This window comes from Cnephaeus nilssonii, assembly GCF_951640355.1.
Source record: "Cnephaeus nilssonii genome assembly, chromosome: 19".
Classification (NCBI taxonomy): Eukaryota; Metazoa; Chordata; class Mammalia; order Chiroptera; family Vespertilionidae; genus Cnephaeus; species Cnephaeus nilssonii.
The window spans coordinates 9052728-9078863 of NC_137090.1; the positions used below are offsets into that span (position 1 = coordinate 9052728).

At 49.5% G+C, this 26136-nt stretch overlaps 2 protein-coding genes across 4 annotated transcripts in view; one reads left to right on the top strand and one right to left on the bottom strand.

The window, feature by feature from the left end:
* The window catches only part of FBXL20 (F-box and leucine rich repeat protein 20), a 66212-nt gene extending 56217 nt beyond the window's left edge, over positions 1-9995 (top strand). For all 3 annotated transcript variants that reach the window (XM_079797439.1, XM_079797438.1, XM_079797440.1), the window contains exons 14-15: positions 398-610; positions 1998-9995. In XM_079797439.1, the coding sequence (XP_079653565.1) occupies positions 398-610; positions 1998-2105 (321 nt within the window). In that variant the 3' untranslated portion in view covers positions 2106-9995. The remainder of the gene's footprint in view (positions 1-397; positions 611-1997) is intronic.
* A 401-nt stretch (positions 9996-10396) lies between these two features.
* LOC307114727 (transcription factor CP2-like protein 1) lies at positions 10397-19718 on the bottom strand. Its single transcript, XM_079797458.1, has 15 exons — positions 19627-19718; positions 18984-19135; positions 18777-18850; positions 16552-16657; positions 16340-16446; positions 15404-15556; positions 15072-15182; positions 14672-14769; positions 14391-14445; positions 14016-14109; positions 13034-13124; positions 12535-12617; positions 11893-12038; positions 11709-11760; positions 10397-11262 (listed from the first exon to the last, which is right to left on the bottom strand). Exons 1-15 carry the CDS (start codon positions 19707-19709, stop codon positions 11225-11227), a joined length of 1443 nt encoding a protein of 480 aa, XP_079653584.1. The 5' UTR covers positions 19710-19718; the 3' UTR covers positions 10397-11224.
* Between the last annotated feature and the right edge of the window lie 6418 nt (positions 19719-26136).

Sequence of the window (26136 nt, forward strand, 5' to 3'; positions counted from 1 at the left end):
TAATTAACTTGGCATCCCCTGTACCAGGTAATCAATATGTAGTCCAAATTATAGAAATTTTTGTGCAGGAAAAGCTTGAGCCCCACTTGTCCCTGTAAAGAAAAGTGTTCATTTGTATGTGGAGGGGTAGCATTTTATTTTGTTTATGAACTATTTCATAGTCATTACATAAATTCACAAAATATATTTAGAATCACACAGAAATGTCTATCTCTGATTGTCAAAAGCAGAACCCCAGCAACTCTAGTTTGCTTTTTTTAATTTACCACATGGATCTAGTGATGGTTCCACATGCATCAGAATCAAACTAGAAAGGTCTCTCTGATGTACACAGGCCTCTGGCTAGAAGAATGCCATAAGATATATCAGTGTCCTTCCTTGCTCTATTTGGCTGCAGAGTCTGTCTCACTGTGAGCTGATCACAGACGATGGAATTCGTCATCTGGGGAATGGGGCCTGTGCTCATGACCAGCTGGAGGTGATTGAACTGGACAACTGCCCACTAATCACAGACGCGTCCCTGGAGCACTTGAAGAGCTGTCACAGCCTTGAGCGGATAGAACTCTATGACTGCCAGCAAATCTCACGGGCTGGAATCAAGAGACTCAGGGTAAAGATGGTTGTATCGCCCTCCAGCTCTAGTGTTCTCTGCACCCTTTCTTTTTTATTCTTTTTTTTTTTTTTTTTTTTTAGATTTAGATTGCTTTGATTTTTAAATTTACTTAGACATTTAGCAAAGATGGGAGAAATGGAGAGCAAATGTACAGGAAGATAGTTTCAGGTGGAAATGTAGGAAAAGACCCACTGAAGGGAAGAAAAGTAGGTCTCCTCCCAGCAGTTTCTCCAGTGATGTCCAGAGTTTAACAACATGCCTGGAGTCAGACGCATATGCCACATTTTGGTTGTAAAGGAAAGAAAGGAATAACAAAGAAAATGTTTAATTAAATAGGATTTAAATTTTTAATTTGTATTTTCTTCCATATCACCCCCTCTTCCTGGGATTTTTATTTATTTTAAAATATGCTTGTATTGATTTTTAGAGAGAGGGGAAGGGAGAGGGAAAGATCGATGAGAGAGAAACATCATTGATTGGCTGCCTCCTATACTCACCCACTGGGGATCTAGACTCAACCCAGCATGTGCCCCGACCGGAAATCGAACCAGTGACCTTTTTGGTTTATGGATCAATGCTCAAGCACTGAACCACACCAGCCAGGTGGGATTTTTTTTTTTTTTTAAGACAAATGGATCAAGTAATTTTTCCCTTTTTCTGTTTGCCCTTCCTCCCCCCGTAGAAGAGAGACCCATATATAGTCAAATGACTGGAAGACAGGTTGCCAGCAAGGAGGTTATAAAAAGGCTGGATGGATCTATATATTAGATTATTCCGCTCAAAAGACATTTATTGGAACTTCTGCTTCACACCTGCTGTGGGAAAGACACTGTGCTTATTATCCCTTACAGCCAACCTCTAAAAACTCCATGTTGACCATATGGCACCTGAGCACATAAAGGAGCACCACACCTCATCTTCATTTTCAGTTGGCCTCAGCTCCTCCTCCCCCATCAGCCCTAGAGGACTGAGAGCATAGCTGCAGTGGGGAGTCCTTGCAGCGTCTTTCTTCTACACCAAAGACGAGAGCCACAGATCATCAGAAGAAAGACTGTCCACAGTGACTTGGGGGACAAATCTTAAGCTTATTTCAACTATGGGAATCAAACTAGGAATCCCTTTGGGAACAGGTTAAGAAATGAGTATGAAGTTTTTCCCCACTTGTATTATTACAGAAGCAGGGATCAAAGTTATGTGAGCTGATTTAGTCATTTAGAGTAGCATGTGGGATGGTACAGAGTAGAACCCAGGCCTCTCCAACATCCTGGCTGCTGGTGTTCAGCCTCTGCCCTGCTTTCATGGCCACTCAGTGTTTGTTCTGAAAAGCAACATTGCTCTTTCTGTTTAAGCCCTCTCTCTTAGTAATGTTTCTGTCTTGTTTCAGACCCATTTACCCAATATTAAAGTCCACGCCTACTTCGCACCTGTCACTCCACCCCCATCAGTGGGGGGCAGCAGACAGCGCTTCTGCAGATGCTGCATCATCCTATGACAGTGGAGGTGGCAGCCGTGGCGAACTGAGTATTTAATGACACTTCTAGAGTTACCGCGGAGTCTCCAGTGGAAGCGACCCAGTGTTCTGGGCAAGGGTTACCACGTGAGGCAGCGTCCAGATTCCCAGAGCCACACGTACATATACATACCCATCCACTCGCGCTCTGTGACGGGGGACTGAAGATTGTGCTGGCTTTATCAAGTGGATTGATAAAACTTAGCCATTCCTGTCGGACGTTCCCAGAAGAAAATCATAGGCAAGGTAGGGGGAAGGGGGTGTTCCAGCAAACCCAGTGTTACTGCTTACTACGGTTTCTTTATTTTATTAAGGGGTTTATTTTGGTGATTTTGGAACAGCAACTGCAGTCCTCCAGGGTCAAGGAAAGCATAGAGAAAAACCATATATGTTGTATCCAGGGACCAGAAAGAAAATTTCTTTGCATCCTATAAATGGTAGCCATCCATTGTGAGATGACTACACAGCTTCTGTGCTTCCTCGTTCCCATGCCAACATGCTGAGCATGCTCACAAAGAAGGCTCCTCCATTCTGCCTCCTGTTGAGTATTTGGCCCAGTGGTTTCCTAAATGGTCACATTGAAATTACTGTGGTCCAAATGTGATTACTTATTCACTCAAATTGTCACTGTCTGTAGCACACTTGTGCACCTGTTGTCCTTTGTTGCTCCCTCCTGCATTCTTGCCCCGTCTGTCACCTGTTCATAGTCTGCTTACTCACACTCAGTTGTTACTCTTTTGCTGTTGTTGTGTTTACAGTTTGCATTTTGGATGATTAGTTGGGGTTACCAAACATTTTTAAAAGAGACATTATCAATAAATATTTTTTTAATTCTAAATTTTACCATTAGGGGACCCTGCCTGAATCTTTGCCAGTCTGAAGGGAAACAATTACAAAAGCAAGAAAAGTTATGAGAAGAAATTAAGCTGAAACTATTTTGATGATAGTAAACTTTGCCTTTTGGGTTCTGTTATATCTTGTGATATGTGATAATATGCATGATATGCCCAACACTCCCTGCACATTTTTCCTTCTATCAGGCTCTGCTAATTTAATGAGAGCAAAATGCATTATTAGTAAAGAGTGGGATGGCAAATCCCAAAACTGAGCCTGGACACCCCACCACCCAAACTCAGGCACGTTGTCTGTTCACTGAAATCTAGGTGTGATCAGTGACATCTCTGATTTGTGTCTTTGGGGTTGTTTTGTTTTAGCAGAAATGCTATTAGAGGCACTGTGCCACCTAGCCAATCAGTGTCTCTCTCCCCCACCTGTATTTCAGCCTATCAGGGACCCTAACAGCTGGTCAACTGTTTGAGAGTGTTGATGGTATCATATTTAATATCGGAGCCTCAAAGGACTGGAACCTGTCAGCCGTATCTCTTGTTCTCCAGACTTCCCATGAATGAAATACAAGAGTAGCCAGGTGAAGGAACTGGGGCAGCAGAAAGAGAACATTGAGGAAGAGGAAGTAGGGGTCTCAGTGCCTCTGCCCAGCCTGGTCATCATAGTTGAGGGCTGGGTAGGGTATTCAGTGCCCATGACTCAGTCAAAGATGCTTCCCCTCCCCCCCACACACACACACACAAAATCCTGCAGAGTGAGTTAAATGAGTTTCTAAAGTACTAGAAGTAGATTTCTAAACCCCAAGGTTAAAAACCATGTGTGATTTTTTTTAAAAATAGAATGACTTTTGTAAGAATTGTGTGATTTATTCCTTCACATGAAAGGGTCCCAGAAATGTGTACAACCCATCAGTATTTAATATGTTACATTTATTTTAAATCCTATTTAATTACTCCCTTTTAAAAACTAAAATTATATTTTTTAATTCCCCCTTCCCCTTTTCAAATTACATTGTAAGGAATATACTTTTTAAAGTGAGACTCACTCTCCTGGCTGTACCCCACACCTATAAATATGTACATGTGCACACACACTTCCAGATGTAGTTCATAATATTCAGATCCCCAGGTCACTCATTCAAACAAAACTAAAAAGAAATATTTAGGGCCCATCTGCTCTAATGTATAATGTTTTTTATAGTGCCTGAACAAATTGACCATAAAACCCTGATTGATTAGTGAGTGTGGATTTGAATTGCCCGATTGATGAGGCCATTAAGGGTACTTGTTTACTTTAATATATATGTATTTAAAAGATCCTACTCACCAGTACATGAGTGTCTTGGAAATGCTGTTTCTCTCCTCAAAGAGTGTTCCCACGTGCAGGTCCATGTGGACTTGCCCAGGTGATCCTGCCTGTGTAGGCTGAGAACAGAATGGAGTGAGAGGATAAAAGCCTGGAGTGTGCAGCAGTATGTGGTCAGGCAGGAGGCTTGTTCCTTTCTCAAGAAAACTTCAGGCCCATCAAGCTTGGAATGAAATATTTTTTTATGCCAGTCTCCAACTACGCCAGCTGATGAAATGTACCAGGACTTTGAAAACCCAGAACATGGTAAGTTTTGGTCAGGTGGACAGGGTCCTGTCATCTGGACACAGTGCTTCCTGTTACAACATCAGGGGAAATGCAGTAAGGTTTCACAGGCGTAACTCTTCCTTAGGGAAGGCTTATTGTCTGGCTGCAGAGCCCCTCCACAGTATGCCTTCTATGATGACAAATGCAGCGGGAAGAGAGATTTGGGAGAAGTAAGAAGGTACCCTCCAAGGTATTGCCGTAAACCTGCCGATAGCCAGGAGGAATTATTGCAGTGTCCTCTGGCGAAAGTTATTCAACATCCAGGTCATCTTTTTTCCAGCAGCTTTTTCACCCCTTACGTTTTCCAGCATCATTTGCTACATCAGTACCTTTTCTATCCTCTTCATTGGCCCCATCAGCTTTTTTTAAATCCTCACCCAAGGATATTTTTTCCATTACTTTTCAGAGAGAATGGAAGGAAGGGAGTGGGGAGAGAGAGAGACACACACATAGATTGGTTGCCTTCCACACATGCCCCAACAGGTCTGGAGATCAAACCTGCAACCCAGGTATATACTGGGAATCGAACCCTCGACCGTTCCATGCGTGGGTCAGCACTCTAACCACTGAACACGCCGGCCAGGGCCCAGCTTTTTTTTTTTTTTTTTTTAATTGATGCCTCCCATTTCCTCCTCCACCCATCCTCACTGTCTGTTTAAAGCCTCCATCTCTCTCCCAATGATGCTACTGATTCTGAAATGTCTCCAGTCTAGCTTCCACTGTGGGTCCTTGTCCTGATCGAGGCAAACCATCCTAGGCAGCCTTGAATTCCGTGACTGTCAGTGGCTCAGGCCATTTTTCACTGGGTGGTCTTTGACATTTGCTTGCTGAATTAGAAATCAAACTTGGATATGAGCAGTAAAAGGGATCTGGCTTCATTTTTCCCCCCCCCCCCCCCCCAATGTTTGGATATAAAAGCACATTGTACTTCATATAAAAAGTTTTCTCCTGTTCTGCTTTCTAGTGGATGTAAAAGTATTTCTTAAATGTGTGTGTGTGTGTGTGTGTATGTGTGTGTTTCCACATTCATGAGTTAAGCTGACTTAGAGACATATAAATCAGAAATTTCATATATTCCTTAGATCACACATTTTAGAGAGAAACCTGGTAAATGTTTTTATGATGCTTTATTTTGGGTTTTCCAACCCGAACAGTTCAATGTAGCTATAATGCTATAGCAGTCAAGAACTTATGTTCTAGTTGCCTTGTAAAATGCATTTTTACTGGTTTAATAGCCCACTCATGCCGTGGGGGCTACACAAAGTATGCCATGGAGCCTGTCTTGGCTTGAAGTCGTTAGGAAGTGTGACAGTGTTACTGGAAAGAAGAGGGTGGTTGCCTGCCTGCCTGTATTGGCAGCATGTCCTTAGGCGACCCTGTTGTTTTGGAAAGCAGGAACACTTGCGGATGACGGTTGCAGACCCTTGGCCGGTTAATGTTCATTGTGCTGAAAATCACGGACTGCTCATAACGGTCACCACCACCGAGAGAGGAAAATGGTCGAGTCTGCCTTTTCCCTGCTTGTGTGCATGCTTTAAGCTTAGGTTTCTATCCCTATTGTGCATCCTGGCTGACACACTTTCTGTGGTATGCTTTGAGCTTCTGGAACATTCTATAAAACGATTGCCTTCTCTCGCTGCCCACCAGTTCTAGGATCTTTAACCACCTCAGACCAAAACAATGTGAATTAGCCAAGTTTTGTTTGAGAAGAGGTTTAGGATGTTGGTTGGTCTTTAAGTAGAGCCCGTCCATCCCCTTACAGCGATTATGCTCTGGGACCAAAGAACCCTACAGCAGTAGGAGGGTGAGGGGACATGGAGTCTCGGCCTCTCCTCGCCTTTATTTCTACCATAAACTTTCATTGTAAGATGGAAAGACACAGAAGACTGTGACAGACCGTGTCAATCGTGTATAATCAACCAGCTAATAAAGTTGGGCTGTATTTGCTATGCCCAGATGCCCTGACTTACCATCTTGGTTCTCTAGCAAACACATGCGTCTCTAAGCTTGCCTTTTCACTTGGGACCTTCTTCCTGCCAGACACTACCGTTTGAGGCAAGTGAGTTTTCTGCATGGAGGGCTTCTGCAGTTCCCTCCCCAGGCAAGTCTCCTTATTTTGTCCATTTTTATTCTTAGGCATATCAGTTGTACATTTCTGAAGCCTTTGGTCCTTAGGAAAGTTAATAAAAATCTCTCAGCTAAGTCTGAGCGAATGTTTGGAGCCCAAGAGAGTTACACTCAACTTTCAGTGGAAAAAAATTTGTTGGACAAGCTCACATGCGGAATGTTAACAGAAATTCCATAATGCACTTCTTCCATCTCTGCTGCGTGTGCTTTTTGAGTGAGCCCTTGGTAGGGTTTGATTCCCAGGTGTTGAGGATTATTGCTTGCTCAGCCAGGGTAGTTCGCTGCCCTTGAGGAAAAAGAACCATGAGCAACCAGAATTAAATCAATTGACGCTGTGTATTTTCTCTGTTTTTCAGTGTCTTGTTTTGAAGAATTGGGGTGGGGAAATGGTAGGTGAGATTCAAAGTAAAGGAGAAAATCAGTTCTGGAACTGGGGTACTTTGCTTCAGGTACAAGCATCTGTCCTGAATATGTAGAAACAACTGCTTCACATGTGAGTAGATTTACTTTCCATCTCATGAACTCCAGGCCCTTTTCCTTCTGCTTTCCACACACACCTAACCAGAGTCATCCGGTGGGGATTGGCACCACTGAAAGAAACCCCAGGGCTTCCCAGCTGCTCTGGGCACGGTGTTCGCCAGGGCAAGAGCAGGTAGGCAATGCGAACCCCACCCAGGAAGAGGTGGGAGGGAAGAGGTGTCCAGATACATACTTTTTCTCCTCTGCCTTCCTCCAGGAACCCGGGGAAATCTGTGAAGTGATGTCTTTTATATTAAAATGGAAGAAGAAGTTTGCCCCCACTAAGTTTCGCTTGTCATTGTCTCTTACTACAGTTTCTTACTCAGATCCGTACCACACTGCTGTTCACACACGTATGTATGTGGTTCTTCTCTTAGCCTAACTCTTTCCAAGCACCAGAAGTCATTATTCTATTTTGTTTTTCTTTTTTTATGGCACTAGTGAATGAGAACCTAAAGTCTTAGAAAATCCTGACTTGAAAAGGAGTCTCTAATCAGCATGGTTTGATTATTTTGCCTTCCCCCCCCTAAAGACTTGAATGATTTTCTTTCCTAGTGCTGTGATAGATCTGTAATGAGGGAAACCTTTGCTGCTACTTTCCTGGGTTTACAACAGTTTTCTTCTTCCCTTAAGAATAATTTGTGTTTCTCTGATGACTGTTAATTCCTAACAAGTGCAGGAGAGGTGAGCCGGAGATGTCTTCTCTTGCTCCCCTCCTCGCCCTACCCCCAGGTTACACACTAACCTCCACAGCCTCTGTGGGGTGGGGCGCGTCTCTTGGAGCTGGCCCCTGTGGCTCGGTGGCTGCCCAGCACTGAGGGTTACTTCTGAATCTTGCCTTTCTCCATTCCTGTGTTATGACGCAACCTTCAAATGCCTCCCACTCTGGCCGCCTCCTTTTTCCTCCTAGGAATCATTTCCAAGTGACCTGTCTTGGGCATTTCCCAGCTGCTCTCCTCACCTTTGCCCACCTAACAGTGACCCTGAGAGCACAGGCCTGAGAAGTGCGGCCTGTGCGGAGCTCAGAGAACTGTGAGGACTACCCCTGCCCGTCAGCTCTGCCTGGGGACAGAGATGGATGGGTGAATGGTGCTGTGGGAGCAATTTTTATCTTCAAGCCAGGCTCGTTCGTCCCTGTACCGGGAGGCCCCCTTCTGTTCCCAGCCCTTGAAGGGGTAGAATGCAGAGAGGATGGTTGACTGGCAGGGTCTGGTACCTAACATTATCATCTGGCCTGCGCTGGAGCGCTTCAGTGTGTGGGAGCTGCTGCTGACTGTTTCTCCACGAGGCCTGCCCAGCGCTCTGCCAGTCCCTGGCATCGACAGCCCCCCACATGGTGACCTGACGCCAGGTTCCACTCGCTGTCCAAGTGACTGTTTCCACTACTACTTTTGGCGCTTGAGATTGCGGGGGAGGGAGGGTTATTTAAAATAAATAAAAGCCAGGGTGGCAGTAGAGGATTCCTTTTGCTTTAAAATCTTTGGACTAAAAAGAAATGTTTTTTATATCTAAATATATAAAGTAAATTGTTATGTAACTATTCTTGTTTCCTGTATGTTCTAATTTTGTTTTATGATGTAATTAAAGGAAATAAGCTGTGAAGACTTTTTCATTTTGCTGCGGAAGTAGCCTGACCTGGAGCTGTGATGCTCTGCTTTCTTGAACCCTAGAACTGCACAGGCTCCCGAGGCTCAGTGACGGGGCTTCTTTTTGGCATCCTTATGTTTTTAATAGAATTCAACTAATAACCTTTCGTTAGTAACTTTTTAGTAGCCTTTCTTTAATACACTGATCTCTACTTGTCTAAGAAAAACCGAAGACATATACCAGGATTTCTAAAATTTTTGTCTTAATTTGATACTAATAATTCATCCTGAGTTCCTTATCTGCACAGACCATTGCCCTTACCTCGCCTAGGAAGGAGTGAAGATGGTTAAACCCAAGCTCCCAAGTCAGATTGCCTGATCTCCACCCAAATGACCTGAATGACCCGCTGTCTCATCTTTATCGCTTTAGAGCTGTAAAGATTAAAAGAGGTACATTGTAAGCACTCACATGTTACCTGCTTTATTCACTTCATGTCAGCAACTATTTCAGTGTCTGGTCTGTGCTAGAGGCTCCTAGGTTGAGAGATACACAAAGGTTAATGAAATGGGGTCTCTATGCTTTTGGTGGAGGTGAGCAGGGGAGCCAAATCTGCAATCAAAATTTACATTGCAGGGTATCTATCCTGCCATGAAATGCCCTCGGGGAACCTGTGGATTCATAGGCCTCTCTCGAAATTACTCATTCTGCACGAGGTAAAGGCCTGGTCTGGGTTGGTCATTTGGGTGAGGCCACAGGGGTTACAGGGGTACACACAGTTGTCCGTGTCGGGTCAGCCCTGTATGTTGAGGGAGATACTTTCTAGGTCTTCAAGGATAAACAAACTTCCCCCTTCCCTATCCATTCTTTTTTTTTAATACCCAAGTATATTTTTTCCATTGATTTTTAGAGAGTGGAAGGGAGGGGGAGAGACGGAAAAACATAAATGTGAGAGAGGCCCGTCGATTGGTTCCCTCGCGCGCGCACGCACCCTGACTGGGGCTGGGGATCCAGCCTGCAGCCAAGGTACATGCCTTTGACTGGAATTGATCCCGAGACCCTTCAGTCTGTGAGCCGAAGCTCTAACCACCGGCCAGGACCCCCGTTCCAGCCAGTGTTCAGAGCCTTCCCCTTCCTGCCCTCCCTGGCCAGGGGCTGCCTGGTTAAACTCCGCAGAGATGGCCAGTAAACGATTAACAAGGGGTTAAGCAGGGGGTGCCTTGGCCTGTTTTCCATTCTATGCATACAGGTTTTCTCTTCTCTGTATTTTTGAATATTTTTGTGATAAAATTTTGAGGGAAGGGAAGGGAAAAAATAAGCAGAATAACATCATGTTTTAAAAAGCACTTAATATAAAATCGGTTTTCTGCATGAAAAAAATATACACACAAAAATCAGTTTCAGATGGATTGACCTAAACGTGAAATGCAAAATTAAAATTTAAACTTTGAAAATGTTTGTTTATATTTATGACCTTAATATAGGGGAAGACTTCTTATGACCTAAAAATTAAAAGATTAGTAAGTTCAACTGCATTTTAAAAATAAATAAGACCCTATGGCCTCAGTGTTTAAGAAGAGCTATAGTATTTCCCAAGTCTCTAGAACTGCAGTTTGAAGAAACACAGCGATTTGATAGTTGAATGGTCTTTCGGAGGCTTTAGTGAATAGTTGTTGCCCTAACTCCGTGGTCGGCAAACTGGGGCTCTCGAGCCACATGCGGCTCTTTGGCCCCTTGAGTGTGGCTCTTCCACAAAATATCACAGCCTGAGCGAGTCTATTTTGAAGAAGTGGCGTTAGAAGAAGTTTAAGTTTTAAAAAATTAGCTTTCAAAAGGAATTTCAATCGTTGTACTGTTGATATTTGGCTCTGTTGACTAATGAGTTTGCCGACCACTGCCCTAACTAATTGGAATTTTTTTAAAAATCCAGCCAGATTTATTTATTCCTATCCCAGACTCTATCCCTTGCCCTAGTCCATAGTTTAGGCAGAGGACAGTTCTCAAGAGGACCATATCATCAAGAAAATGGAACAAGCATTAAGTATATATACCTTTTAAAATTAAATTTGCAAAAAAGGGAGAGGTGAGTAGAATTTTAAACACAAATTCACTCATTGTTCAGCAACACTGCTTGGGGCAAAAACTCATCCATATTGCCAGGTTTCTTGCCTCAGAGGCTTGGCCAGTTTAGCTAATCTTGGGAAGCTGTGTCCCAGGATCCGATCACTTGCTGCGGAGCAGTAAGAAATGTGAGCCTGGGGGCTGCTCACTTCCTCCCCAGGGGAAGGAGACAGGACGGTGCGGCTCTTCACCTGGAGCCGGGGGAAGCATCGAGGATTTCCTGGAGAACCAGGCTGGCATCAGTTTCCTCTTGCAGCAGGGCGTCCCTGGGCTTAGGTCAGCACCAGGTAGTAGCCATCTGGATTCTGCACTGGAAGCAGTAAAAAGGGCACCACTGGGGTGAGGCCGGCCCCCAACCGCCACTAGGATGCACTCCCAGCAACGAGTGGCCTGCAGCGCACCTGCCACACTCGGTGTTCCCCTCACCTCCAACCCACCTTTGTAGGAAGCCTCCCTGTGCACTGGAACATCACAGGAGGGGCAGGGCAGGCATCCAAATAGTCAGGCCTACCAGCTGACTGGTCAGCAAGCACCTGCCCTCCTTCCGATGTGATTGTTGCAGTTTGGGGGGGGGGAGACGGGGGGGGGTTACCTTCCATGGTAATACACTCCCTAACAGAAACGCGGGCATTTTTTTTCTCTTATGAGAATGCATTTATTCAGTCACGTTTTTCCTGAGCAATAAATAGCTGTCTTTTTGCTATATGAATCTCTGTCTCTTGACACAAAGCTAGTGTCTCCCTCTAAAACTCCTACCTTTTTTCACCACGGCCACAAAATACGATTCATCCTTAAGATTCTGAACCACCTGCAAGGGAGAAGGGGTCACTAAGACAATTCTGTTCTTACAGCTCAACGGCATAAACCAGGGAAGGTAGGGAGAGGAAAAGGAGTGATCCAGGCCTTCCTGGAGCCTTATAGGGAACCACCACTCCTTTACCTGGTCACTGAGGAGAATGAGGATACCCCCAGGGCCCTGGTGGAAGAGGCGGTGGATCTGATTGGCTGGGAGGTTCAAGAGCTCTGCCAGTTTTCCCATCAGCTCAATGGCGCTGAGTTCATCCAGAGAAATCTCTTGATAAAAGCCTGGGGTGTGGGCAGCAGGGGGTCAGTGGGGAGAGGGGTCTAGAGGGAGCCCCAGATACCAGGAGGATGAGGGCATGGTAACAGCCTCATGGTGGGTGTGAGGGGGGAGAGTAAAGAAAAAAAAAGGATTATAAACCCACTTAGTCTTCACCTCCTATTCCTCTTCTTTGGGGAGGCCTCAGATTGAGGGGAGCCCCCAGTTGAAAGAGGAGATGGGACATCTACATATGAAGGACCGAAACCCAAGAACAATAAGATTATGTTCTAATCCCACATGCTAATAGAATGACAAAATCAGAAGGGGTTAGGGAGAGAACATGGAGGAATAAACCCAGGGAAACATCCTGGAAGGGGCGGACTGATCTGGTCATGGGAGGCAGGGGAATGCACGAGGGCATCTGGGTCCCAGGAATGGTGGGGCAGCACCCTTTCCCCAGCCAGAGAGGGTTCGTGTGGCCACACCTGAGTTTCTTCTGGAGAGAGGCCAGAACCTCACCTGGTTCAGGGTTCTTAGGAACCTCGTCCTCTTGCCTAGAGGCCTCCTGAGCCACGTACAAAGTCAGCCGGTGACGGGTGGGCCTGGGCCGGGAAAACAGTCTCAGCCCTTCGTGTGTGGACCATCAGCTCCCGCTTTGACCCCCATCCCTGGGAGAGACCCCGCCTCCTCCCAGGTCTCCAGGGAGAGAAGTCGCCACGCATTTCTTAAGCATTTAGTGAATGCTAGATTCTGGGGAAGAGAAGATGAGGAAAATCTAACTGTCCCCAGAAATTGACTGATGCAGATGGGGTGGTCATGGGAGCCGAGTTTTTTAGCCCAGCCTTGTCAGTCTGTAACCTCAGGCAGATCCATGTCCTTTTGGGGCCAGAGTTTCTTCCTTTGTAAAATGAGGGCGTGGGAATAAGTGGCCTTTAAGGAGCCTCTTGAACATTCTGCTAGCTGAATTGGTAGGTGCCACTACAGAGGGCAGGGGACCCTGGTTGGCAGTGCCCAGCACCTGGCTCTAAGAGTATTGAAAAGGCGGATCCCGTCGGCAGCCCCGCAGATCTGGATGAGGTCCTGCCGGGTAAGCTTCAGCAGATCAGTGCCTGCAGAGGCAGACAGAGCCAGATTGGGGAAGAGCCCTGGGATCAAGGATGGCAAGGGACACGGTCCAACATGAGTCTACAAATAGCCCTAGTATGTCCAGGGAGACTTAGAGCCACACCCTGGCTCTGCCACTCGTTGGCTGTGTATCCTTCCGCAAAGTATTTAACCTCTCTGAGCCCTGTTCTCACGGGGGAGTGTGTAAATTATATAGGACAGTGGTCGGCAAACTACGGCTCACGAGCCACATGCAGCTCTTTGGCCCCTTGAGTGTGGCTCTTCCACAAAATACCACGGCCTGGGCGAGTCTATTTTGAAGAAGTGGCGTTAGAAGAAGTTTAAGTTTAAAAAATTTGGCTCTCTTGCCAAAACCGGTTTGGCTCAGTGGATAGAGCATCGGTCTGTGGACTCAAGGGTCCCAGATTCGATTCCGGTCAAGGGCATGTACCTTGGTTGCGGGCACATCCCCGGTAGGGGGTGTGCAAGAGGCAGCTGATGGATGTTTCTAACTCTCTATCCCTCTCTCTTCCTCTCTGTAAAAAATCAATAAAATATATTTTTTAAAAATTTGGCTCTCTGGAGGGGTGTGGGATGGGAATGGGGGGATGAGGACAAATATGTGACACCTTAATCAATAAAGAAATTTTTTTAAAAATTTGGCTCTCAAAAGAAATTTCAATTGTTGTACTGTTGATATTTGGCTCTGTTGACTAATGAGTTTGCCGACCACTGATATAGGATAATATGAGAGGAAAAAAACTAGCAAGCATGGTGCCTGGCAACTCTTAGTCCTAAGTAAAAGTTAGTTGAAGGGAACACAAAAGCCAGAACTGAGGCAGGTTTCCTGCTGAGAGTCCCACCCCCATTTCCCTACAGCGGGACCGCAGCCTCACCTGTGAAATTGGCTAGTGTCCGGCAGTAGCTGGAGAACCGGTGGCGATGTAACCACTGCTGCGTCTCCAGGATGGAGGCTCCAGGGTTCAGATCCTGAGGCACAGAGAGGGCACTCCAGGTAACACCATGAGCCCACGGACTGAGAACCAAGGGGAGGAGAAACAACCTCGGCCCTTGGGGGCCTCAAGTCTGAGGGGGAGGCTCACTCTGCTGGTGGGAAGTGCTGGGTCCATGCAGGGAAGTTTTTGTGATCTGTGGCCATACCACATCTGTCCACCAGGGGGCAGGGTCGCCCTATTCTGGAGCGAGAGATGAGGTTGCTGAGGCCTTGGGAGAGTGGAGGGGGGAGAGGGGGTTGGAAAGGGAAGACTCACCTCAGCTGGGCTGCCTCCCAAAGTGTCCAGGATGAACGGTGGTGAGCAGCAGAGCCTGGGAGGGAGCAGAGAGTCAGGGGCTCTTGGGAGCAGTGCAGCCAGTCTCCCGCCCTGGGAGGCAGAGCTTGCCAGGTGTCATCCCAGGTGTTCCCCAGAAGCCGGGCTGAGCCTCTTCCCCGGCCTCAGCGCACCTCTCAACCCCGCCCCTCCCCCATGCCTTGGCTGAGGAGCTCTTCCCTCGCGCCCCAGAGGGCTGATAGGAGGTGCGCATCCCCACTCACCTCTCCGGGGACAGGAGTTTGCAGGAGTGGGGGGAGGTCAGAGCCCGAGGGCTGAGAGGCAGGTAAGGCTCTGCACTGGGCTCTGGCCACGGTGCACACTGGGGGTAAACAGTAAGGTCGGCATGGACAGTTCCAGAGCCGTGGCAGCTGTCCCTCACCTCCCTCCATCTGCCTACTAAGAGTTGACAGTGTGGCTCAGTGGTTAAGTGTCGACCCATGCACCAGGAGGTCGCCAGTTCGGTCATTCTGGTCAGGGATCAGGGCACATGCCCGGGGGTGGGGTGGGGGGGACTGTGATTATCCTGAAGCAGTCACAGCCCTTGAGTCCTCAACGTCCCACGTGTACATGAGGACCTTTTCTCCAAACCTCCCTTCCCAACCCTGCCGCCCCAACACGCACCTCCACGAAGACCGTGCTCTCACAGGCAGCCTGATACTTGTCTCTCTCGTGCAGGGGCTGTTTCTCAATCTTCTCCCGGTCGGTTTTCAGTTTCCGGTCAGCTCCTTTGGGCTACAAGAGGGAGACATGGGAATCTCGGGGGCCCCCTCCTCACCTGCACACTTCTCTTTACAGAAGGGGCTCTCAGAAAGACATGCAGCCCCATCCCTCTGTGCACAGAGAAGGAAAGAGTCCCAGAGAGGGGACCGCAGGCTGAGGTCCACAGCAAAGCAGGGCCGGGACCCACAGCCAGGGAGGCTGGCTGAGGAGCTGAGAGGGAGGGGCCAGGGCACCTTGAACACCTTGATGAGGCAGCCAGCTGCGTGCAGGTGCTCAGGTGGCAGCTCCTTGTCACCGGGCTTGAACGTGTCGATCTGGAGGCGGAAGGGGACGCCTTTCTCTCCGCCCTTCTTCCGGGGAGTGAACTCGGTGCTGATGCAGTGAACCTGGGGCAGAGAAGGAGCAGAGAGGAAGCAGTGTGACTCTGGGCCCCCCTACATTCCGGGGGGGTTCCCCCTAAGACCTGTGGCCTGCCTGTCACTTGTCAGCAACGTCTCTTCTTCAAGTGTAACTTTGTTAGGTTCTTTCTCGTGTCGTACTTCACTTCCCCATGATATATATGAATTTTAATTGATATATGTGAATTTTAATTAGCATTTAGTATCCTTATGTAAATTGTCTACTTATATCCTTTGCCTATTTTTCTGTTGGTCTCTTCTCTTTTTTCTTATTGATGTATGATAACTTTTTTTTTTTCTTTTACAGAGAAGAAGGGAGAGGGATAGAGAGTTAGAAACATCGATCAGCTGCCTCCTGCACACCCGCCACCGGGGATGTGCCCGCAACCGAGGTACATGCCCTTGACCGGAGTCAAACCTGGGACCTTTCAGTCCCCAGGCCGACGCTCTATCCACTGAGCCAAACCGGTCAGGGCTGTATGATAACTTTTTATGTATTAAGGCTGTAACACACTAACAACTATTTTTCCCACCTGTGGTCTCCTTTTAATTTTGCCTAGGTATTGCAGACCATGACTTCCTAAGAAGCTAAGTCCCGTGTTTTGTAGCTTCTTCCATTGCTTTAATGTTTAACTCGTCCTTCCCTATGGTGAGAGTCCGTAAACCTTGACCCATATTTCCCCCCCAAGGTGTTTCCCGGAAGTGATTGATTTTTCCTGTCCCCCCCCCCCCCCCGCTAAACTCACCTCCCTTTCCTGGCTTCAGGCTCACCTGCAGGAAGAGGGAGGTCCTCTTGGTCGGGTCCCAGTGAAACTCCACTGTGTTGAGCTGTGAGGGCAGCACGTGGGGTTCTATCACCCCCACGGACAAGGGCACATCTGCAGACACAGAGTAGCAAGCAGGAGGCGAGGCTCAGCCCCCCCCCCCCCACCTGAGAGGGCTTTCCAGACAGACAGTGGCCCTAAAGGGTCCCTCCCATTCACCGATGTCCAGGATGCGGTCCCCAGGCCGGCTCCACCTCCACCCATCCAGCTGCTGCTGCTCCGTGCACTGCAGGCGCCGGTCATGGAACACCACACGCACCACACTCTGTGGACACAGGAAGGTGGAGCTCGGAGGCGTTTGGGAACCAGTTCCCACACCTGGGGTAGGCCAACCCGCCCCCCCTCTCCCCACCTTGCTCCCCACTCCCAGGAAACCTGGGACTTAATCACTAGATCTGTGTCCAGATGCCCACCTGCCATTCTGTGAAACTGGGGAGGTAATTTAGAGACCCTGAGCCTCAGTTTCCTCATCTGTAAAATAAGGAAGTTAATCTCTTCCCACTCTTAATCACTCTACCGGTCTCTTTTCTATATATATTTTTTAACGATAAGCAAAAGTTTACTTAGAAAGTCACAGAGGGCCCTGACCGGGTTGGCTCAGTGGATAGAGCGTCAGCCTGCGGACTCAAGGGTCCCAGGTTCGATTCCAGTCAAGGGCATGTACCTTGGTTGCAGGCACATCCCCAGTAGGGAGTGTGCAGGAGGCAGCTGATCGATGTTTCTAATTCTCTATCCCTCTCCCTTCCTCTCTGTAAAAAATATATTTTAAAAAAAAATAAGAAAGTCAAGAGGTAGAAGCAAACCAGCTGGGCTGTGTGGGCTCAGGAAACAAGCTACAGAGGCAAAAAGAGGGGCCCTTGGAGCTTAGGAGAGAGAAAGGCGAGGGTAGCTGGCCGGTGCGGGAAGAGGAGGGGAGGAGGAAGGCAGGCGCGCTCTGGAAAGGGAGAGTGCTAGCAGTCTCTTTTCTGTGCAGCACTTATCATTTTGCAATTTGTAAATCAACTTGTAATTGCATATAATTTGTGTAATTACATGTTTGTCTCACTCAGTAGAATGCAAGCCCCCTGAGGAAAGGAATTACATCTGTCTCTTTACTGCTGAATTTCTAGCTCAGAGAACGGTTTCTGGCAATAAATGGGAGCTTAATGAATAATTTTTTTAAATCTTCACCCAAGGACATGTTCCCTTCTTTTTTTTTATTTGAGAGAGAGAGAGAGAGAGAGAGAGAGAGAGAGAGAGAGAGAGACATCGATCCATTACCTCGGGTATACACCCAGAATGGGGATGGAACCCGAAACCTAGGCATGTGCCCTGACCAGAGTTGAACCTGCAACCTTTTGGTGCATGGGCCAACGCTCCAATCAAATGAGCCACCGGCCAGGGCTAAATGAATACATTTTTGAGAGAAGTAATCATGTGTGTGAATAATACACATTTTTTCCCTTTTTCTTTCTTTTTTAATTCTCACCTGAGGATATTTTTTCCATTGATTTTTAGAGAGAGTGTAAGAGAGAAGGAAAGACAGAGAGAAATATCAATGTGAGAGAAACATATCGATTAATTGCCTCCTGCACGAGACCCGACCAAGGCCTGGGCCTGGGAGAGGCCTGCAACCAAGGTACGTGCCCTTGACTGGAATCAAACCCTTTGGTCTGCAGGCCAATGCTCTATCCACTGAGCCAAACCAGCTAGGGCAGTGGTCGGCAAACCGCGGCTCGCGAGCCACATGCGGCTCTTTGGCCCCTTGAGTGTGGCTCTTCCACAAAATACCACGTGCGGGCGCGCACGTAGAGTGCGATTGAAACTTCATGGCCCATGCGCAGAAGTCGGTTTTCCTGGGCGAGTCTATTTTGAAGAAGTGGCGTTAGAACACTCAAGGGGCCAAAGAGCCGCATGTGGCTCGCGAGCCGCGGTTTGCCGACCACTGGGCTAGAGCTATGACATATTTCTTTCTTTTCTTTTTTTAAAAAAAATATATTTTATTGATTTTTTTACAGAGAGGAAGGGAGAGTGATAGAGAGTTAGAAACATCGATGAGAGAGAAACATCAATCAGTCCACAACCAAGGTACGTGCCCTTGACCGGAATTGAACCTGGGACCCTTGAGTTCGCAGGCCAACGCTCTATCCACTGAGCCAAACCAGTCAGGGCTATAACATATTTCTACATCCCGGTTCTGCTACTTACTGGCTCTGTTTCATGGAAAAAAACTTAACCTCTCTGTGCCTCTTGCCTGCACAATTCCTGCCCACCGCGGTGAAGGTCAGCTTAAAAGGTGGAGCTGAGAGGGTTCTACTGGGCAATGACATCACAGGATGGCACTGGCTTCCTGCCCCGTGGGGCAGTCAGACAGCCTTTGCCGATCTGGGAGGGGAGGCACCTACCTTCAGCAGCCGCGGCCACTGGGTGGCGTCACCCAGCTTGGAGTTGCAGAGCATCTGCACCTCATAGGACTGGCCTGGGAGAGATTGGGGGACGCGTGAGCCCCGCTCCGAGGGGCAGAGGTGGTGCCTGCCTCCCCAGCCCACCCTGGCACAACCTCCAGAGCTTGCTGCCCCCACTCACCCCTTTCCTTCCCAGGCCCAGCGTACCCTGGTTCAGGTAGGTCAGGGCCTCCTCCTGCTGCTTCACGGCTGGCGAGGTGGCTGCACGGAGCACGTACTGGAATGAGGGGCAGGGAGGCTCCATGCTGGGGATGCTGGGCAGCTCCTCCTGCTTCAGGTAGGGCAAGGGCAGGGGCTCCCTGCAGGGAGAGGAGGCCCTGCCAGCTTTCTGCCCTGTCCACCCCACCCCCTCTGGGGCGCTGACTCTCTCTGCCAGGTCCTATCTCTGGGAGCCTCCAGTTTCCTGTAGCAGGCACCCCGGCAGCAGCCAAGGCCAAAGGGGCCCCCCGTTCAACTCCTTTGGCCTCTGGGAGACCTCCGTTACGATGCAAATCCCAGATACTTCCAAGCATCGACAAACATCTGGCATCAATGGCTTGTTTGCAACCTCAGGGCTTGCCTGATGCCAAGTCAATGCCCCACCAAAGCGTCCTGTGTAGGTGGTGCTGGGGTGTTGTGAGGTGTCCCAGGACCCACTAAACTCCGGTACATTTGACCACATCCCCACCCCCAAAGGGACCCAAGAGCAGGAAGCCCATCCCCCTCTACTTGAAACGGAAGCCCTACACGTCCACCACAGCTCGGACCAGGGCCTTCCTTGGGGGCCGAGGGGAGGGACTCTGGTCCTTACCTGAGCAAGCTGCTTGGCGGCCCGGGGTACAGTTCCCCGGGACTGGGCCACAGGTGCTCCAGCTGGTTGTGCCAAAACAGCATCTTGGAAAGGGAGCAGGCGGGCCAGGTGTGTGACAGAGAGGGGAGCACTGGGTGGGGCCAGACCCACTGGGCCTCCACCGGGGGCCTCAGCCTCTATTTATAGAAGCAAACCCCCTAAAGGGTGGGGTCAGGCCTGGGGCCTCTGATTGGCTGAGCACCCAGGGCTCTAGGAAGCTATGGGCCTATTAGGCAGCTTAAGCGGGGAAGAGGGGGAGGGGAATGGTGTCCCCAGGGCTCCCTACCAATCATTAACTTGAAGGGGAGATGGTGGTACAGCAAAACACAGTCACAGGGATGCACACCCAGGCCCCCACCATTCCCCAAGAGGCCCGGGGACAAGGAGGGGACACCCTTAGGCTTCAAGATTGGCCCCAGAGCCATGTAGAATCCCAGAGACGCATAGGCTAGGGCCCCTCCCATGACCCCATGGGAGGAACTTGACCCTTCCCAGGGGACAGGACAAGCCGGCATGCTGCATTGCATGCACCTGCAAAGGGTCTCTGCTCCCTGCTGGCCTCCCACCTCCTCTTCCCCGACCCCAACACACAGGTGCAGGGATGGCAGGACGCCTGTCCTTCGGCTGGGCTGCCTGGCTGGGGGGCTGGAGTTTACAGAACATAGTCCAGCTTGCTGTGGAAACAGCTCAGCGGGTGGTGCAGGGGGAGAGCCTGCCTGTGGGGAGCAGGGGGTGTGTCTGGGGGGAGAGCCCTCCCAGGGCAGCAGCAGGAGAGGAGTTCCAATCGGGCTGGTTTCTTTGCCCCTCCTCTGCCCTGGGGTACGGGGTGGACTGTGTTTAGGGACAAATACAGTCTGCCTTGGGGAGGGCTTCCTTCCCCATGCAGAGCCCCTGTTGTCACTGGACACAGACAGCCCCAGGCCCCTGTGCCCAACCCCCCGACTCCTGTTTGGTATAAACAGACAAGGGCCTTGCAGAGAGCAGAGAGACCCGCCTCTCCACACAGAGCCTGTGCTCATGTGACCTTAGCCATCCAGGCTCTGTGACTCTGCAGGGCCTCCCTGGGGAGAGGGGAAACCAAAGGGTCCCCACACAGGGCACCTCCATCGCCAGGTGCCTGGCCCGTGGTCCTGTACCCGCTTTCTGCTCCGTAAAGCCAGACACGCCGGGAGAGGAGAGGAGAAAGGAATGGGAACGTGCCCGCCAGGGGGGCCAGAGAAGCCCAGGTACCCAAGATCCCGCGATAAGAGCCCGAAGACTTGGCGAGCCCACCCGTTGCCCAGAGGTGGAGTCCAGGCAAGGAGGCCCCCACGGAGCCCTCCAAGGCTGGACAGAGCAGGACCCCAGGAAGGGAAGGGGCGTGGAGGGGTCCTGGCCACCTTGGTCCTGGCCTGGGGGGAGCAGGGTGGGGCGGAGGAGGTATGCAGGCAGATGGAGGCTGGTGTGGGCCCCCTTTGAGGACAATCCCCAGAGCAGGTCCTGGGAGTGGGACTCCAACTCCAGCACCCAATTCCCTGCCCTCTCACCACCCGCCACCGGCTGGCATCCTCCCCCTTCGCCCCTGAGCTCATCTCTCCCACCCTTCCTCCCACCCCTCTGCACTCTGTCCCACTCAGATGTTGCTGGGCCTGTTTCTGGTTTTCCACGGCTCTCTCTCTCTCTCTCTCTCTCTCTCTCTCTCTCTCTCTCTCTAAGGAAAGAAGCTGGGCTTGAGGCAGTGGCGGCAGCCTAGCCACTTGCATCCCTGCAGCCCCACCCCACTCTTTTTTTCTTTCTTTTTTAAAAAATATATTTTATTGATTTTTACAGAGAGGAAGGGAAAGGGATAGAGAGTTAGAAACATCAATGAGAGAGAAACATTGACCAGCTGCCTCCTGCACACCCCCTACTGGGGAAGTGCCCGCAACCAAGGTACATGCCCTGGACTGGAATCGAACCTGGGACCCTTCAGTCCGCAGGCCGACGCTCTATCCACTGAGCCAAACCGGCTAGGGCCTACCCCACTCTTTCACTGAGCCCCCTGAGCCAGCACAGAACAGAGTTTGAACAGTTCATCCTCAAGCCCGGAGAGGCCTTCGGACACTTCTGGTGCAGACTCCCCACTCTCAGAGGATTCTCAGGCCCTGGGGCGGGGGTGAGGCCCCCACAAGGCAGGGGCATGGCCCAAACTCCCCTCTTTACCTTTCTGAACGGAAGCAAGGCCTCCTTCCCCCCGGGTGTGGCAGTGAGGATGAATGGCAATTCTGTGGCGCTGCATCTTTTTCCAGGGTTGAATTCCCAAGAGCTCCCCTTGGGGTATCGGGGGGCACCAGCAAGGTCCCCAGTGTCACCAGACCTGGGGGGGATAGACATGATTGTCCCAGAAACTTCCCCACACACAGATACTTTCAGGGACAACTTTTTGGGTGCAATTTTTAAAAATGGATTTTTCCCCACCTAAAATGTTCTATCATTTTCTAGGCCACGGCATAAACCGATCCTAATAATACCCTTTTGGGTTTCTTAAGCCAAGGAAGTAACTTTTTATCTGTAAAAAAAATTGCTGAGAAATAACAATTCAATGTCCTTTTTCTCCTCTAACCAAATGTCTCCTTTGGTTTTGCTTTCCATCCCGAGGCAGCACTGAACCTGGAGGGTGGGAGAGTTGAAGGGTGAGGTCTACCCCTCCCTCAACGACAGAGGGGCTGAGAGGAGAAGGATCACTCACTCATTCATTCATTCATTCATTCTTCAACAAAATGCTATGAAGTGCCTACTATGTACCAGGCGCTCTCTCTCTCTCTCTCTCTCTCTCTCTCTCTCTCTCTCTCTCTCTCTCTCTCTCTCAGAGGAATCCTGCCTATCCAGGGCAAAAGGCCTGGGCCCTGAGTTCCAGGCAAAATTATTTTACAATGGAAGGGATGAGAGCATGATTTTTTAGACATCTCACGCACAGGCACACAGGAGCACAGAGGAAGCTGACAATCCCATATGGCAATCCCTGTGTGATCGGTGGTCTGTGCACACAAATACCCCTACCCCCAAGAGGCAGTCCCTCCTCCCAGCAAAATGCCTCTGAGGATTTGGGGCGCACAGCTCCGAAGGGCACCACACTAAACAGTGCCCCCTGGAGCTGGACAACGCATAGGCCTGGCTCTAAGCCCCCAATCTTCTTTTTTTTTTTTTAATATATTTTTTTTATTGATTTCAGAGAGGAAGGGAGAGGGAGATAGAGATAGAAACATCAATGATGAGAATCATTGATCGGTTGCCTCCTGCACGTCCCCTACTGGGGATCGAGGCCGCAACCCGAGCATGTGCCCTTGACTAGAATGGAACCTGAGACCCTTCAGTCTGCAGGCGGATGCTCTATCCACTGAGCCAAACCGGCTAGGGCAAGCCCTCAATCTTTTATTCCTGAGACTCCCTCTCAACCACCAGTAAGTCTCCCTTTGGAAAGGTTCCCTCTGTTAGTGAGTCAAGCTTAGTTTGCTTCTTAAACCTTCCTGCAGCCCAGTCAGTTGGCGCTTACGTTCTCCATGTCCTGTCTCTGCCCTTCACCAAATTCGTTCATAGCAGTCATCTGGTGTGCAGTTTATTCTTGTGTACTTTGTCTAATTCCCGCCCCCCGCCCCCGCCGCCATAAGAGTGGAAGTCCCCTGAGGATAGGGACTAAGAGAGGTTTGCTAGTGTTGAGGTTAAGGGTATGTTTGTCAACATAGGCTGAGTTCAAGTGCAGCTGTGTGGCTTTGGGCAAGTAACTTAACCTTTTTAAGCTTCATGCTGCAACTATAAAAAGAAGATGATGAGAGTCTACTGCATAGGAACAGAGTGAAAACTGAAGGAGATAATAGGTGAGCCCTCCGTAAATGTGGGTGTCTTTTTTTTTCTCTATGTATCACCAGTGCCTAGTACATCATAGGTTTATTCATTTAACACATAGGTTTATTTCTATAACACTTGTAAGTATTGAGGGTCTGTTTATTAAATAAACAGTTCTTCGGTGCTTTTCAGTCTGCCTTCTGAGGAAGATACTAGTTTTTTCTGTTGTTCTACTATCCTCCTCCCCCATTATACAGATGGGGAAATTGAGGCTCAGAGAGGTTAAGTAGATATCTCAAGGTCACACAGCTAAGAGGAGACAAAGCCAGGGTTTGAACCCAGGCCATCTGAGTCACAGTCCCTGTTCTTAATTGCTGTCCTATGTCCCACTCTCCCTGACAAATTTGCTATAGAATTTTAAAATGAATCTCCAGGCAACTTTCCAATCTGCAGAGCTGAAGAAAGAGGTCTACCAGTAATTCTCCCCCAAAGAAAGAAAGGCTGATGGGGGAAGCACTTGTCATTCATGCATTCATTCACTCAACAACCCCCAAAGAAGCATCAGACCCAGGAACCTGACTCCGATGAGGGATGATGGCAGTGACCTTGGGCCTTTCTGAGCTTTGACCTTTCCAGCTGCAACATGGGGATAACTTTGCTTTCTGCCCCACTCCTGGGGCTGAGCTGAGGGTGAGTAATATGAATGATAGTGGCCGGTCTGCTGCAGTTTTGATAGATGTGGGAGGGGAGGTTAAGGATGGGGTGGCAAGGACAGGATCTGTGGCCTCGTCAGGTGTGTCTGTGAGTGGGGTCCTGCTTGACTTGGGAATTCCCTTGGGATGAGCAGGATGTGGAAGCTGCCGGAGGGAGGGGAAAGCATTGCAGGCAGGGGAAGCAGCTGGCCCTGAGGACTGGGAGGTGTACGATCCCCGTGGAGAAAGCCAGTCCCGTGGCACATTATAACCACCCTGTGAGGTAAGACGGTCCTCACTGAGAGTAGAAAACAGAGGAATGCACCTCGTCCAAGGTTGTTTGCTAGTAAGAAGTGGGCTGGAGCCTGAGTCACTTCACAGCCCTGCACACAGCCACCCGCAGGCCCAGACACAGGAAGGACCCCTCTCTCTCCACCCACAGTGAAGCCTTTGGCCAGAGGACCCAAGAGCGAGCCCACCCCTCCGGCTCTCTGCTTCAGTGTTGCTGTCCTTGGGAGCCAGGGGCTCTCCCTAAGACACAGGGATGACTGGACCACTCCCCTGCGGAGAACCCCAGGCTCCCCACACCCTTCTCTGTGCTGTTCTCAAGCGGGGCTGTGCAAACCCTGGGCGACCCTGGCCCCTCTTCCAGGACGTCCGTGGAACACAATGGTTAGCGCTTAAAGTAATTTTTTTGGCAGGAAAACCTCCATGGAAATTCTTGGAGTCCATTGAAGGCTTGCACAAACATTTAATATGGAGCGATGCCTTTCTTTTTAAAAAAATCTTTATTGTTGAAAGTGTGACATATGTCCCCCTTTTTCTCCCTAGAGCGATGTCTTTTTTTAAAATTATCGTGTAACTTGCATTTTATTTATGTTTTATTTTTTTAAAGTATACTTTTAAAATTAGCCTTATGCATATCTTTTTTAAAAATTTATTATTATTATTATTTTTTATTTCAGAGAGGAAGGGAGAGGGAGAGAGAGAATCATTGATCTGCGGCCTCCTGCACGCCCCGCACTGGAGGTGGAGCCCGCACCCCGCGCATGTGGCCCTGACCAGAATGGAACCCGGGACCCTTCAGTCCGCAGGCCGACGCCCTATCTACCGAGCCACACCGGCTCGGGCTAGAACGATGTCTTTAAAATTCTCTCAAGTTCTGAGTGAACCTCTTTGCCTTCTCTCCCCCCTCCCCACCCCTTCCTCCATGGCACTGATGAATTGCTCAGCTGGGCTCCAGGGAGTGAGTTTGAGAAGCCACTTTGTATAGGAAAACTCAGCTTCCTGGCCCAACATTCAAAGCCATTTGTCCACTTTTCTCTGCCTTTCCTTCTCACCACTCCTCCTCTCTCTTGTCTGCCTGCAGCTTCCAGAACGGGCTGTTCTTTTTCACACCTCTGAGTTTTCCCAGGCTGTTCTGTCTGCCTAGAACTGCTGGCTACTCCCAAGTCGGCTAGAGGGACCCCCTGAATTATTGCGCCCTCTGGGTCAGGATTTACAGTAAGACCCCTAATGCAGGGATCCAGCGCCCCAATGTCCATTACCACTCCAGGCAATTAGAAGGGTTAGAAGTCTCAAATGTGGACCGACCCTCAGAGGCCCCGCTAAACACAGCTGCCTTGCAGTGCATCCCCTGTTGCTTTCTGTGCAGCCTGCAGGGGGCGGTGTGGGCGCAGCCCTGCCCCAGGCTCTCCCATGCTGCTTTCAGCGGGCTCTAGACTTTCCCAGCCAGAAAACCTCTCCCCATGGACCCCAGGAAGGAGTTACAGGCAGGGTCCACCCTCCCTGCCTCAATGTCTCCTTTGTCATCACCGCCCTCACGCTTCTCACCAGAGTCACCCTTGCCTCTAACCCTGCATCCAGTTGCTTCCAAACTTCATCCTCCCTCTTTCCCACCAGCTTTCAGCAACAGCCTCTGTCCCAGTCTGTGCCCAAAGCCCCTTTCCAGCAAAAGGATCCTCCTTGAATAGTTTGG